Source organism: Colletotrichum siamense (genome assembly GCF_013390195.1).
Source record: "Colletotrichum siamense strain Cg363 chromosome Unknown KSG_Cg363_contig02, whole genome shotgun sequence".
NCBI lineage: Eukaryota > Fungi > Ascomycota > Sordariomycetes > Glomerellales > Glomerellaceae > Colletotrichum > Colletotrichum siamense.
Window position 1 is genome coordinate 5,015,622 of NW_023501015.1, and position 12,628 is coordinate 5,028,249.

Genomic DNA, 12,628 nt, shown 5'->3' on the forward strand with positions numbered 1-12,628 from the left:
TAACGTTAAGATTAAAATTTAATAGAATTAGCTATATTAATCTTAATCTACTTCTTAGTATATATATTTTATATCTAAGCTATATATTATTATATCTAATAAGTTTAGAAATATTTATTCTAATTATAAATATTAAAGCTCTTCTATTTAAATTCCCTAGTAGATAAGATTATATTTTTATTTATCTTTATACCTCTTATCTATAAAGACTTTACTAACTTTATATATATCTAGAATAACTATTATATTTAGTTATAAGTAAGTTAACTTTATATTATTTATAGTTAGCTTTAGATAATATATTACTACTTTAAGCTTAAAAAAAGATAAAACTTTATATAACTTATTAACTAAGTTAAGCTTTAAGAGATATTAAGCGTTCTATAATAAGAGGAGTTAGATCTAAATTAATTCCTATTATAGTTAATAATAAATATATATAAGAGGATTATTTTATTAACTCTAAGTTTTCTAGATATTATAGATTTCTATAGATTAAAATACCTAAATATTAAAGTATATAACTTTCTATAGTAGTAACTAAATCGTTATATTACTTTAAAATAAAAGCTAATACTTAGATTACTACTAAAATAGGATAATAAAGTCTAATAAGTAAAAGAATATTTTTATTAGTTTAGGATTAATATTAAGTAAATTAAAATAATACTAATTAAAGATACTATAGATATTATAGAATAAGTCTTTTACTATTTATTCTATATAGATAGAACTATTCTATAATAGAATATCCTTAGTTTCCTTAAAATAAGCTATATTAATATTACTATACTTTACTATAATCTCCTCTTATTAAACCTCCTTAACTTTAGCTACTTTAATATCCTTAAGTTTCTTAACTTTTAAATATATATACTTCTAAGAAATAGCTTTTTTTACTTATTATTCTATTATATTTTTTACTTTTTATATAGGTTTTTATTTAATTTAAGTTTAAGGTTAAGATTTAATATTAAAATTAATCTTAAGAGAGGGTTTTTTTATAAGTTACTATTTTAGCTAAAACTTCTTTAAAACTTATAAATTAGGATTAATTAGCTTAACTTAGCTCTCTAATATAAGTATAATTATAAATATACCTTTATTAAGAGAGAGGCTAATAAGTTTAAGAAATAAGCTAATATTTATAGTATTATATATAGATTTATAGAACTTTAAAATATCTATATTTATAGGATTCTTTAGGTTAATAAGTATTACTTTCTAGTTTTAATTTAGAAATTACTTCTCTATAGTAAACTTTATAATAATATAGCTTATTATATCTTTATAAAATAAGTACTTTAATATCTAGAGGAATTATACTTTACTATTAAATTTCTTTATTAGTTAAGTATAAATATATATCTTAACTAGTAGTTTATTAATATTAGTTTTATAGAATAAAGCGATATAAAGATAGATATTAATATTAATAATTAGGTTTAAGATTAATTTAGCTTATTTTACTTTAATATTATTAATATACTTTATTAAGCTTTAAATAGTAGTAATAAGAAACTTTATAATATCTAGAGTATAAAGCTTAGATTTAATAAAGTTTATAGTCTTTATAAATAAGTCTTATTAGAACTTTATTAATTTTAGTATTAATATAAAACCTTTAAATTTATCTATATAAGTTAAGTTAATAGTTTTTAGCTCTAAAATTATAGAAAAGTTAGCACTATAATATATATATACTACTTAAATACTAACTAACTTAGTAGTAAAGTAGTTAAATCTAGCCCTCTTAAAGTAATAAATAGATATACTAATATAGCTATAGATAAGATATAATAAATCTATATAACTTTATATAGAATTATATAGAAGTATAGAATATTTAATATATATACTTACTTAGCTATACGCTTAAATCTATATCTATATTTAATTATTTATAGCTAACTTAGGTCTATATAGTGGTATAGCTGTAGCCTCAGGGTTTACCTATATTAGGTAATTTCTGAATTTTGACCTAGTGAGCCCTGCAGGCTGCCGTAGCTTAGCGTCCTGGTGGGATGTGGGGAAGTCGACAGAGTCAGTTGAGGTCCAATTTCAACGTTCACTGACCAGGGATATATACTCCCGCCCAGTCGATATCTTATGCTCGTATATAGAGCGCAAGACAATGAGTGAATTATATAAATGCTAACCCAACTGACTTCATCCCACCGGTCTGTCATCTCAATCTGCATCGACCATCCCTTCATCTTCATCGTAAGCAAAGCAAACCCCCTCCATGTATAAAACCTTCGTCCACACCCTAACACACCAAAGGCCACGATAATACCCACGGCTTCATTCACAATGCGCGTCTCCGCCTTATTCACACTCGCCTTCGCGGCCTACGCCTCCGCGTGCGCCAGCTACAACGACTGCCACTGCTACGACAGCAACGGCGTGCCCAACAACGGGGCGACCAAGTCCGTGTGCGACCACTTCGGCGGCAGCATGATTAAGGCGGAGCGCGAGTACGGCGCGAGCACGACGTACCAGGAGTGTGAGGTCAAGACGTACGGCGGCGCGTCGAGCTTTGATAACTGCGACTGGCGGAGGCGGTGCCAGGGCGCGGGGGCGACGGGGGCGGATTCGAGCTGCCGGTCGAAGTACCCTTGAAGGATGGGTTGAGGATGAGTTTGTTGATGGGAGGTTGTCGGGTCGGTTGAAGGTGTGGATTGTGAATAGACGGATGTAATGCGCGGCCGAGAACAACCGATATTTTCATGCTCTGGTAGGGTGAAAGTGTTGCGCACTGCGCCACTGTGTCTATGTCTTCACAACTAATGTGTTGGTCAAGCAATAATTTGTCATTTATCGCAGGCCGGACGATTACCACGGCTGCTTAACATGGTTGAAAGATTGACGCTCGCTTGACTATCTCCGAGATCCGGACCTCAGTGGAAGTTGATGTCTCCAAGCAAACTCCAACATGCTCAGCAGGCCTAACCACTAGCCGAAGTCGTCTTAGCTCATGCGAAACCCAAAAGTTCAGATGTGAATATGCCTAACGCTGTCTGCGAAGAAGTGCTTTGATCGACGGCTCTCCGATAGTTGTGGGGTGCAGCTTACGGAGGCTTGGCAGGCAAACTTCCCCGTGGGGTAAGTCACCTATCCCGCGCGTTCGTCCGATGCTCCGGGCCAGATCTCCCGACAACGACCCACGAACCTAAAGCGAGAACAGCATCCCCGGGGAATGTGATTCGGACCAAATCACTGGGCTAGGGTTTGGTGACCTTGTGGTACTCTGCCAAGGCTTAAATTGTTTCCTCCTCCAATGACGGTCCTTCGCTTGACGAAATGCCGTCTGCGCGTAATGTCGTTCGCGCGGCCGAACGACATCTACCGATATGTCAAAAGTGGGAATGTAACCTGAGTGAAAGTCATCTCGTTGCATTTCGGAACCACGAGAAAGAGTGTGGGATATTTCAGCCGGCATGTCAACTTTATGAACGAATTGTCTAGCTACCGAGAAATATAAATGAGCGAAGCAAGTTCTCTCGAATGAGATTTCGGGCGATAGGGATCCAAGCCAGCAAACCTTCAAGCACAGCAACCTTCCTGTATCTACCTCAGACACCCATCATGAAGTTGCAAACGACGGTTCCCGCAATCCTTGCGCTCTTCGGCGGACTATTGGCCCACGCAGCTCGGCCGTTGGAAAACCTCGGCCGTGGCGTTGTCGCCGTCCGCAGAAGCGATCAGGAGATCCTCGTTTCTTGGCGGCTTCTGGGCCTTGACCCCAGCGGAATCGGCTTCAACGTCTATCGCGACGCGGGCGGAAGCCCTGAGAAGCTTAACAGCGCCGTCCTCACCGGCGGCACCAACTTTGTCGACTCTACCGCCGACCCAGACGAGGTCAACACCTACTTCGTCAGGCCGGTCATCAGCGGCAAAGAGCAAGACACCAGCGGATCCTTCAGTCTCCCGGCTGATAATGCCGTCGAGCCCGTCGTTCGTGTCCCCATCAACAGCGGCGGCGCCGTCAAGTTTGTCTGGGTCGGCGATCTGGATGGCGATGGTGAGTGGGACTTTGTCCTTGATCGCCAGACGTCGCCCCAGTCGCTCGAAGCGTACACCAGCAACGGAACGTTTCTGTGGCAGATTAGTCTGGGACCCAACAGCGAGAATCAGAACAACATTGAGCCTGGATCTGCGACGATTGACGTCGGCCACTGGGACGGTGCGACTGTATTCGATTTCGATAGTGATGGCCGAGCGGAAGTCGCTCTGAGAATCGCCAACGGCGTCAAGTTTGGAGACGGCACCACTTTCGACGATGGCGAGACCGACGACCACCAGTTCATGGCCATCATCGACGGACTTACCGGCGCCCTCCGCGCCACTGCCCCTGTGCCCACAGACTACATCGAAGATGGCCCCATGGGTGCGCGCTTGGGCGCTGGGTTCCTTGATGGAGAGACACCCCACCTCGTTGCCTACATGAAGAACCGCCAGGACTCGGGAGCCTTCAATCTGATCTATGCGGCCTACACCTTCAACGGTAAAGCTCTCACGCAAGAGTGGCAGTGGAACCGGGGTAACGGCAATTACTCGGACGGGCACAACACGCGTATCATCGACGTGGACGGCGATGGGAAGGACGAAGTCTTCGAGATTGGGTTTGGTCTCAACGGTGACGGAAAGCCTCGCTATTCGCTCAACGACCAGGGTGTTGTCCACGGCGACCGCTTTCACATTGCCAAGATGGACCCTGACCGCGAGGGCCTCCAGGGGTACGGCGTTCAGCAAGACAACCCGAGTCTTTTGTACGAGTACTACTACGATGCCGACTCTGGCGAGATTCTCTGGAAACACTACGGCGATGAGGTCGGCGACAATGCGCGAGGTATGGCTGGAGACATTGACCCCAACCACGAAGGGATGGAAGTGTGGTCATTCATGGGCGTCTACAATGCAAAAGAGAACGAGCTTACCGAGTCCGACACCTCCCTTGCTCCGTGGCCTCATACAGGTCTCTGGTGGGACGGAGACGAGATGATGGAGCTCTTCAACGACGGCAAGTTTGAAAAGTGGAATTGGAACACATCTGCGGTCGATCGAATTTTGAAGGTCAGCACCTACGGAGGTACTCTGTCGGGTAGATACGCCCAATTCATTGGCGACATTCTTGGCGACTGGAGGGAGGAGGTTGTTGTCACTAGTGCGGACGCGGATGAGTTGCTGATCTTTACGACGGATAAGCCGAGCGACATCCGGCTGTATACTCTGGCGCACAACCCGGCTTACCGCAACGCCATGACGCTGAAGGGCTACATGCAGTCTAGTCACGTCGACTACTTCATTGGAAAGGATATGAAGGCGCCTCCTACGCCGAACATCAGATATGCGGGTGCCTAGAAGCTACAATCCAGCACTACGGTGTTGAAACCCTACGTCGGCAAGCCCAGGTTGAGACAGCCGAAGGAGGGATGCAACATTCAGTCAACTCCCGTTCACATTACTCGTTCAGAGTTTCTTGTAGCTATTTATCTTCACATGTACAAAAGCTCTAGTACATATATGACGGCAGTAGTCATACTGTATTTACATTGAATTCAACATTTTCTCACGTACATTAATACCAACCAGGCTGGCGCTCCAAAACCCCTTCTTATTCTTTCAAGCAGCAATGTTCTTCTTCGTGAACAACCTTTCAAACAAGAGTCTTGGCGACGCAACGAATGCGGCGGCCAGAGAAGTGGTTGTCGAGGTTGACGCACTCCCCAGGCAGGTCGCCGAGGTAGGCACCGGTGCAAGAGCCGCCGTTGCTGGTCTTGCCCTCGTACGCAAGCCAGGGTCCGTAGGTAGCGCCAGTAGCCAGGTAGACGGAGTGGGAGGAATCGTCCATGGTGACAGTGGCGAGCTTGACGCCGGTGTGTCCGTAGTTGAGCGATCCAGAGCTAGTCGCGAGGTGTTAGTTTATCATCCCTAGAAGGCTGTGTGAAGATTGACAGAGGACGCGGAAAGGCGAGCAGAAGGGCCGGGTGACCAGGGCTGTCGTAAGGCTGAATGGGATGTTGACTTACCAATCGCCGCTCTTGTACTCGTTCGCCTTGTTGTTGGCTGCTGAGACGGTGGCAGCGAGGCCAAGGACGAGGGTGGCGATGATGTTGTTGGCGAGCATTTTGAAGGTTTCGGACTGTTAAGAATGAGGGATAGAGTGCAGTGGAGGTTGAGATGGATAGAAATCGATGAAGATGATGATGATAGCATGTTAGTTGTTGCCGGAATCCGTTGACCATTTTATACCAAAATCTCAAGACGACGAACAGCTCGCTGTCACCGCCGCAGATATTATCACGAGCCTTCTCGCGAAGGATTCAATGGGGATCGCACGATGGAGCTTGAACCCTTCCATTGTGCGATCATCGCCATCTCTCCGCCCCGCTGCCGACCGTTGACAGACAGGGCGTAGACACCGCCTAAGCTCCACGCCGTTGCTCAGATTGGACGTGATTATCACGCAGAGGATCCGGGTCTGCGGTCTCGAGAGCACCGCAGGGTCCTTCGAGTCAGAGACACCGGTTCGGCCGGCGAATTTAGAAGCTCGACCCCCGTCACAGCCTCGGGCCGCAACCCTGGACCCTGTCGCTTGTGGAGGAGTTGGCTGAAGAGTCCACCTCAGGAAGGCACCTCAGTGGGTGTGTTCTCGGCTGCCTAGCTGGGGGTCAGAAGCTTGTGCCAACGGATAGCAACTCCGTCGGTGGGGAGTAAGCTGGTCCAGATGTCAACCAACATCAGATATTTTTGATCGTTTTCGGGGTCCCGTTAGTCCACCCACGGCCACGGCGACTCAAGTACGTTCTCGATTTACAACTATTCCAACTAGCTACCAATGAATTTCACTGTCCATAAACAGAAGGATTCGGAGCTAGCAAGGTCCATTGATACCTGCCGATGGCAATACGACAACCGAATCCTTCAAGTAGGAACAAGTGGATGGGGCCACTGGTCTGAGTGGGGCTCAAGCTAGGTATGGGACTGATTTCGGAGACAGTCTCCGTCACTTTCAACACATACAAAACAGAGCGCAGAGGCCCGTGGGAGGTAGAAGCAAAGTGTTCTACGCTGAATGCAATGACAAAGGAAAAAAATACCGATACATGGAATTGTTATCAGCAAAGTAGAGGGCCACCAATAGGCCTTACAATATTCAAGATACAGCCATTGCTTCCCTTTCAATGAGTAAGACCAAGTCAATCCGCTGCAGAATAGCTTTATATTATTTAGACTATTGGCAATGCAGCTTTGACGGATTAGAATCAAAGCCGATTCATATTCAGGCTCGTTGTAATGCGGAAAAGTGGTATGAGACAGGTAATGGCTTCTATAACAAGGCATGGAAAGAGAGGAAAATACCTTATTCAGTGACCAATGCCCGCAAAAGACCACGCTGCAGGATAATGACCACACGTTTCACATGGAGAATGATACACATAGTTGTGGACCATTGACTAGTGGTCAAGTAGGCTATTTGCGTGTGAAACACGGTGAACTTCTTTCAATATAAGCAGGTAAATGTAGAAAGAGGTAGACATTCAGAGCTACGGACCTACCAATGCATGAGCCAAGGGTGCGTATTGTAGCGAACGGACGCTAAAATTTTATGTCTATCGAATTGAAGCATAGCACGCGACGCGTCTCAGCTGCCATCCAATGTAACCTTACAATCGGAATTCCATTTCGCCCTATAGAAATAGGTTTCTTGGCGCTAGAAGCATGTTCAATCAATTGCATGAGTCCGACTTGACCTATCACAACGTCGCACATAGGGTCACAACAGAACGACGGTGAATCGCGGGGTTGTCCATGACGTTCTTTTAAAGCCCTCGTGCAACTTTCTTTACTCATTGGCGGCACGTAAACTTCTCCTCACACGTTGCAACTATGGATGAGTCTTACACGGAGCATGCAAACCGTGGCGCAGATAATGGGGAGAAAGCCTTTCTCGACAGCTCGGCTCAACACGCTGAGCCACAGCACCCCAAGGGTCTCGAGGTGTGTATGATCAGGCTGCCGAATTATTTGATGGCAAAAAGCTAGGGAAGAAACTGATGTGGTCCCTAGCGATACATAAGTCACTCTGCTGTGGTGAACTTTGGTGTCATCATCTTAGCGTCGTGGGAGTCCTTTGCTGTCACTTTTCAATTTGCCCTGGCCAACGGCGGGCCGGCTTCGATGTTTTACGGGTCCATCCTGGCTGGCTTTGGGGCGTGCGCGATTGGCTTCTCGCTTGCAGAGCTGGCATCTATGTAAGTGTTACCATCACTTCGCGTGACCACCCCATGGTATTTACATAAGTTCAGTGATCCGACAGTCGGCGCACAATACCGGTGGTCTGCCAACCTTGCACCTGGTGCAAACAGATTCTGGGGTCTGCTGCAAGGTACCTACGTAATCTCTTGATCATCGGGTGGAATCAACTGCAGAATTCTGACCTGCTTACAAGGATGGATCACGACTGCTGCGTGGTGCTTCGCTTGTGGAGGTCCCCCTTCCATCCTCGCGAATATCATCACGTCTTTGGCGATTTTCAATAACGAGGCCTATGAACCGCAACGCTGGCACACAAGCTTGATCATGATTGGTACTCTCATAATACCTTTCCTTTTCAACCTTTGGTTCCGTAAGATGCTCGACGTGCTCGAGCTTCTCGGCGGTGTCTTACACCTGGCTCTTTTCGTCGCCTTCATCGCCGTTCTCGTCGCTTCGGGGCAGCGTAGCAGTAATGACTACGTTTTCGAGACGTTGACCTCAGATGTATCTGGATGGAACAACTCTGGCGCATCATGGGGCTTGGGGCTGTTGACAGTAACGTTCTCTGTCACGGGCTTCGACAGCGTCATCCACATGAGTAAGCTCTGTGTCCTAGACCTCTTGGAAACAACCACTGATTTGCTTTCTTAGGCGACGAAGTCAAAAAAGCCCAGACTAGAGTACCGCGCAGCGTCATTCTTGCTTGCACCGTGAACTCGGTCATGCTGGTTGTTTTCGTCATAGTGTTGCTGTTTTACATCGGCCCTGTGGATACTCTTTCCACCGCTCCTCTTCCACTGATCTACGTCGTCTACAATGCAACTGGCTCAAAATCTGCGACCAACGCCCTGATCTCACTTGTGGCAATTATTATCTTTCTTGCCCTGTTCAATATGCTCGCGTCTGTGTCCCGTCTTGTTTGGGTCTTCGCCAAAGACAACGGGCTGCCTTTCTCCGACTTCTTCTCGGTCGTAAGTGTATTCCATCTCCAAGTGCTCGTCTCTAGAACCCCCTTCTAACAGTCTTTTGAAAGATCAACCACACATTGAAACTCCCGGTCAATGCATTGCTCTTCATCGTCGGCATCGTCACGTGCCTTTCCCTCATCTACATCGCTTCCAGCACTGCGTTTAACGCCCTGATATCACTTCAAGCTCTAGCTCTTCACGTGTCATATTTCTTCCCAATTCTGTTCCTATTGTTAAGAAGAGCACGAGGCCCAGCGCCACCATACGGTCCGTTCAAGCTTGGCAGCGCAGGTATCCCAGTCAATATCTTTGCCTTGTGCTACTTGGTCTACGTGGTACTTTGGATGCCGTTCCCACAGATTCTACCAGTCACCAAAGACAACATGAATTATGCCGGACCGATATTCGGCGCTGTGCTGGTTGGCGCACTGGCTGATTGGGCTTTCGGTGGCAGGAGGAGGTTCCAGATGCCAGTGAGGAAATACGGACTCTCGTCTGCGAATTGAAAAGCCTAAGCCGAAAGGGACGGATGAGGGAGAAGTTGGTGTCGCACTCGGACGCAGGGAGTTCGAGATCAGGGAAAATGTCTTGACGAGGACAGGCCTGAATTCTTTTGCATCGCCAAGTAAAAGCCCGCTTGGGCGCTTTCAAAGCGGTGAAGCTTTCATTTGTCCCGGAAGGGTTGGGCTGGATTGACTAATCATCCAACCAGAAAATACTTGCTCGAAGCAATAAGTGCCTGAAGGTCTTGTTCTGAGGGAGATGGTTTTGAAAGAAATACTAAATGTCGCTATGAACTGGAGTTTGAACCACGGGTAGACCATAAGCCCTTTTCGATGGATTGATATTCTGGTTTCAAGTCGAAGGCTTTACACAAACGGCACAGGCAAACCGTAACATCTGGTTGTATCTTTAAAGCAAGTATGTGTCAAGCCTGAAAGGGACGCCGCGGTAGTCGGGTATGTTACATGCTGACTTCGGCTCCACCCTAAAACAATCAACAGTCCTAGGCGAGGAAGGATCGATGGCTAAGCAAAAAGTCCGATTTTTCCCTCCGTTGTTGGTGATGGTGAGGCTTGGTATGACAAGGTCCATATTGCCTGGTGGGACAGACGCCGAGTATTTGTTTGTTGCGGCATCAAAATTCACCGCGACGCTGTTCTCCTTGTTGCTGTCTGATGAGAGTAAGGGTATACTGCATCGCTGTTGTGCGATGGCAGCTATAGGGAAGCTGAGCGTGAGAAAAGATGTTGCGAGAGAAGAAAACTGCATTGTGGGTGAATCTGTATGAACAGTAATTCGACTGGTATGAAGAACAGGAGCATTGTTGCAGCAGAGTGCCCAAAGGAGCATCTCATTTTATAGACAGCCTGCCCTCGGTTTTCTGCTTCACAAACCTCTGTGCGTCCTTACAGCGCGCAGAGGTTTATCAGGATGTAGGTCGTATAAACTGGGACCGTAAGTATTTCGGGAGTGGGCGGCCGGCGGGCGGCCGGACGAGGTCCTCTCCGCCGCCGTTCGTCATGTACCGGATCCCTGGCCACACGGCGCTTCCCTTTATTTAATCACCTTTAGTGTACATACAAGTGAAAGAATTCTGAAACAATCATCTTCGCCCATGATGCCTCAACGAAGTCTATTAAATTACTAGAGATCAGTTCGAGTGACACATGATATGACACACTGAGCTGGCAGTGGACGCAGCCAGGAGCTGAACTGACGATCGAAGCATCGCTAAAAGATGATGGGAGACAACAAACAGAATCCCTTGCAGTCCCAGTATCGCCTCCAGCGGCCGAGAATCTCTCCAACTCAATAGTCAAGCCTTTTGATTGGGCTCATGCCGTAAACTATTTATCCTCCACCACTATTTGTAACAACTCCGTTTAGTATTCCGCATGTGCATTGGCTGAATGGAAATAGGAGGAGATAACATCCATTCGGCATGACCGAAAGCTTTTGCTTTGAGCCACACCGGACAGTTAGATATCCTTGCTCACGCGCAACCCGCAGACCCAAATGACACAAACCCAAATTTGTGGATACAGCAATAATCAACTGCGGTTGGTGCATAAGTTATCAGATCACATAAGCCGGACGTGGAACACTGTCTAAGAAATTGCTCATGACTCTAGGCCTAGAGCTACGGCCTCCAAGGCCCGCAACTAGGCCGGCCTTGGAGTACTCGTAATATTGCAGGTACCTGAACTTACATCGCCATAGAATCCAACGCAGCAACAGCAAACATCCATCATGTTCTTATGCAAAGCTCATTAGTCTACCTCAAGCTGCAACCCCCCTTAAAGCGAATTAATGTGGCTGACAGGCCAATGTGTAGTCTTTAGCAGACGGTCGATGTAAATCAGTCACGAATCGCTTGCTCTCTTTTTCCGAGCAATATTATCCTACCGTCCATACACTGCAACGGCCAAGAAGAGGTAACATAACTCCAACACGCAATCAACAAATCGGTTAATTGAAGAAATCTCACAACGATCTGTGGCTGAAGATGATGTGACTGAGAAGCTGTTGTATATTCCATATAAACTTCATGTCCATCGCCCGAAAACCTCAAGTGATCTAATTCCGTTAAGCATTTTACATCCAGGTTAAACTGTCTATTCTCTCGTTCTAAACCCCCGACCATGAAGGGTTTTGCATACCTCCTGTTTCTCGTCGCTGCCACGGTTACGACAGCTGCCCCTCTCGAGGCTTCCCCAGAAAATGTGTCCTTGGCTACGCGCAACGAGCTTTTTGCTAGGGTAAATCAATCTCCTTACTATCGAAATCGTTGGAGTCTAATCTTTTCGCAGAAAGTCTGCGTTGTTGAAGACGGTATGAGCTGTTACTACGAGGGAGGAGATTGTTATTATCACGATTGCTGGGACTGCAAGTGTGATGCGACTTGGAGGGGCAAGAAGCTGACACGTCGCAACTGTACCGATTCCACTTCTTGTCCCACTCGGTCGTAAATGTAGATCCCCGAGGTCAGCCGAGTGTCGTGTGCGTCAACTTGTACACTTAATACAAGAATTCCCTTCGCAATTAATCGATTCCAAGGCGGGGCTGAAAGGACATCACTTTACCTATGTATTGCCATCGCCCCATTTTGAATCGCAAGTGACATTGGTGACATTATTCATAGCTTAAGTGCGAGGCACATGTGGTCGCGAGCCGACAGGTTGTATCGCGCTCAGGCCAAGAATTATTGTTTACAATAACTCGTTTACAGTCTGTACCGGTCCGAAGTTTGAAGCTACTATTTGTTTCCCTGTTCACCTCCCGGTGGGAAGAACCGGATATGATAATACTACGATGCACCACATTAGTACTCAAAATATAACGCGAAAGGTCACAACGCAAAACGATCGAAATCTACAAGGAAGCGCACAGTGTTT

General features: G+C 46.0%; 4 protein-coding genes across 4 annotated transcripts; 3 read left to right on the top strand and 1 right to left on the bottom strand.

Annotated features, from left to right (window-relative positions):
* Positions 1–2,313: 2,313 nt before the first annotated feature.
* On the top strand, positions 2,314–2,622 carry CGCS363_v003293 (uncharacterized protein; the record flags this gene model as incomplete). Its single annotated transcript, XM_036635142.1, has 1 exon — positions 2,314–2,622. One exon carries the CDS (start codon positions 2,314–2,316, stop codon positions 2,620–2,622), a length of 309 nt encoding a protein of 102 aa, XP_036499392.1.
* A 966-nt stretch (positions 2,623–3,588) lies between these two features.
* yesW (Rhamnogalacturonan endolyase YesW) lies at positions 3,589–5,364 on the top strand (the record flags this gene model as incomplete). Its single annotated transcript, XM_036635143.1, has 1 exon — positions 3,589–5,364. The coding sequence occupies one exon, from the start codon at positions 3,589–3,591 to the stop codon at positions 5,362–5,364; it is 1,776 nt and encodes a 591-aa protein (XP_036499397.1).
* Positions 5,365–5,659: 295 nt separating this feature from the next.
* CGCS363_v003295 (uncharacterized protein) lies at positions 5,660–6,130 on the bottom strand (the record flags this gene model as incomplete). Its single annotated transcript, XM_036635144.1, has 2 exons — positions 5,660–5,906; positions 6,033–6,130. The coding sequence occupies 2 exons, from the start codon at positions 6,128–6,130 to the stop codon at positions 5,660–5,662; spliced, it is 345 nt and encodes a 114-aa protein (XP_036499398.1).
* Positions 6,131–7,893: 1,763 nt separating this feature from the next.
* Positions 7,894–9,736, top strand: HNM1-5 (Choline transport protein; the record flags this gene model as incomplete). The annotated part of the gene is made up of 6 exons (XM_036635145.1): positions 7,894–8,004; positions 8,074–8,258; positions 8,313–8,392; positions 8,456–8,860; positions 8,914–9,233; positions 9,296–9,736. 6 exons carry the CDS (start codon positions 7,894–7,896, stop codon positions 9,734–9,736), a joined length of 1,542 nt encoding a protein of 513 aa, XP_036499395.1.
* Positions 9,737–12,628: the final 2,892 nt, after the last annotated feature.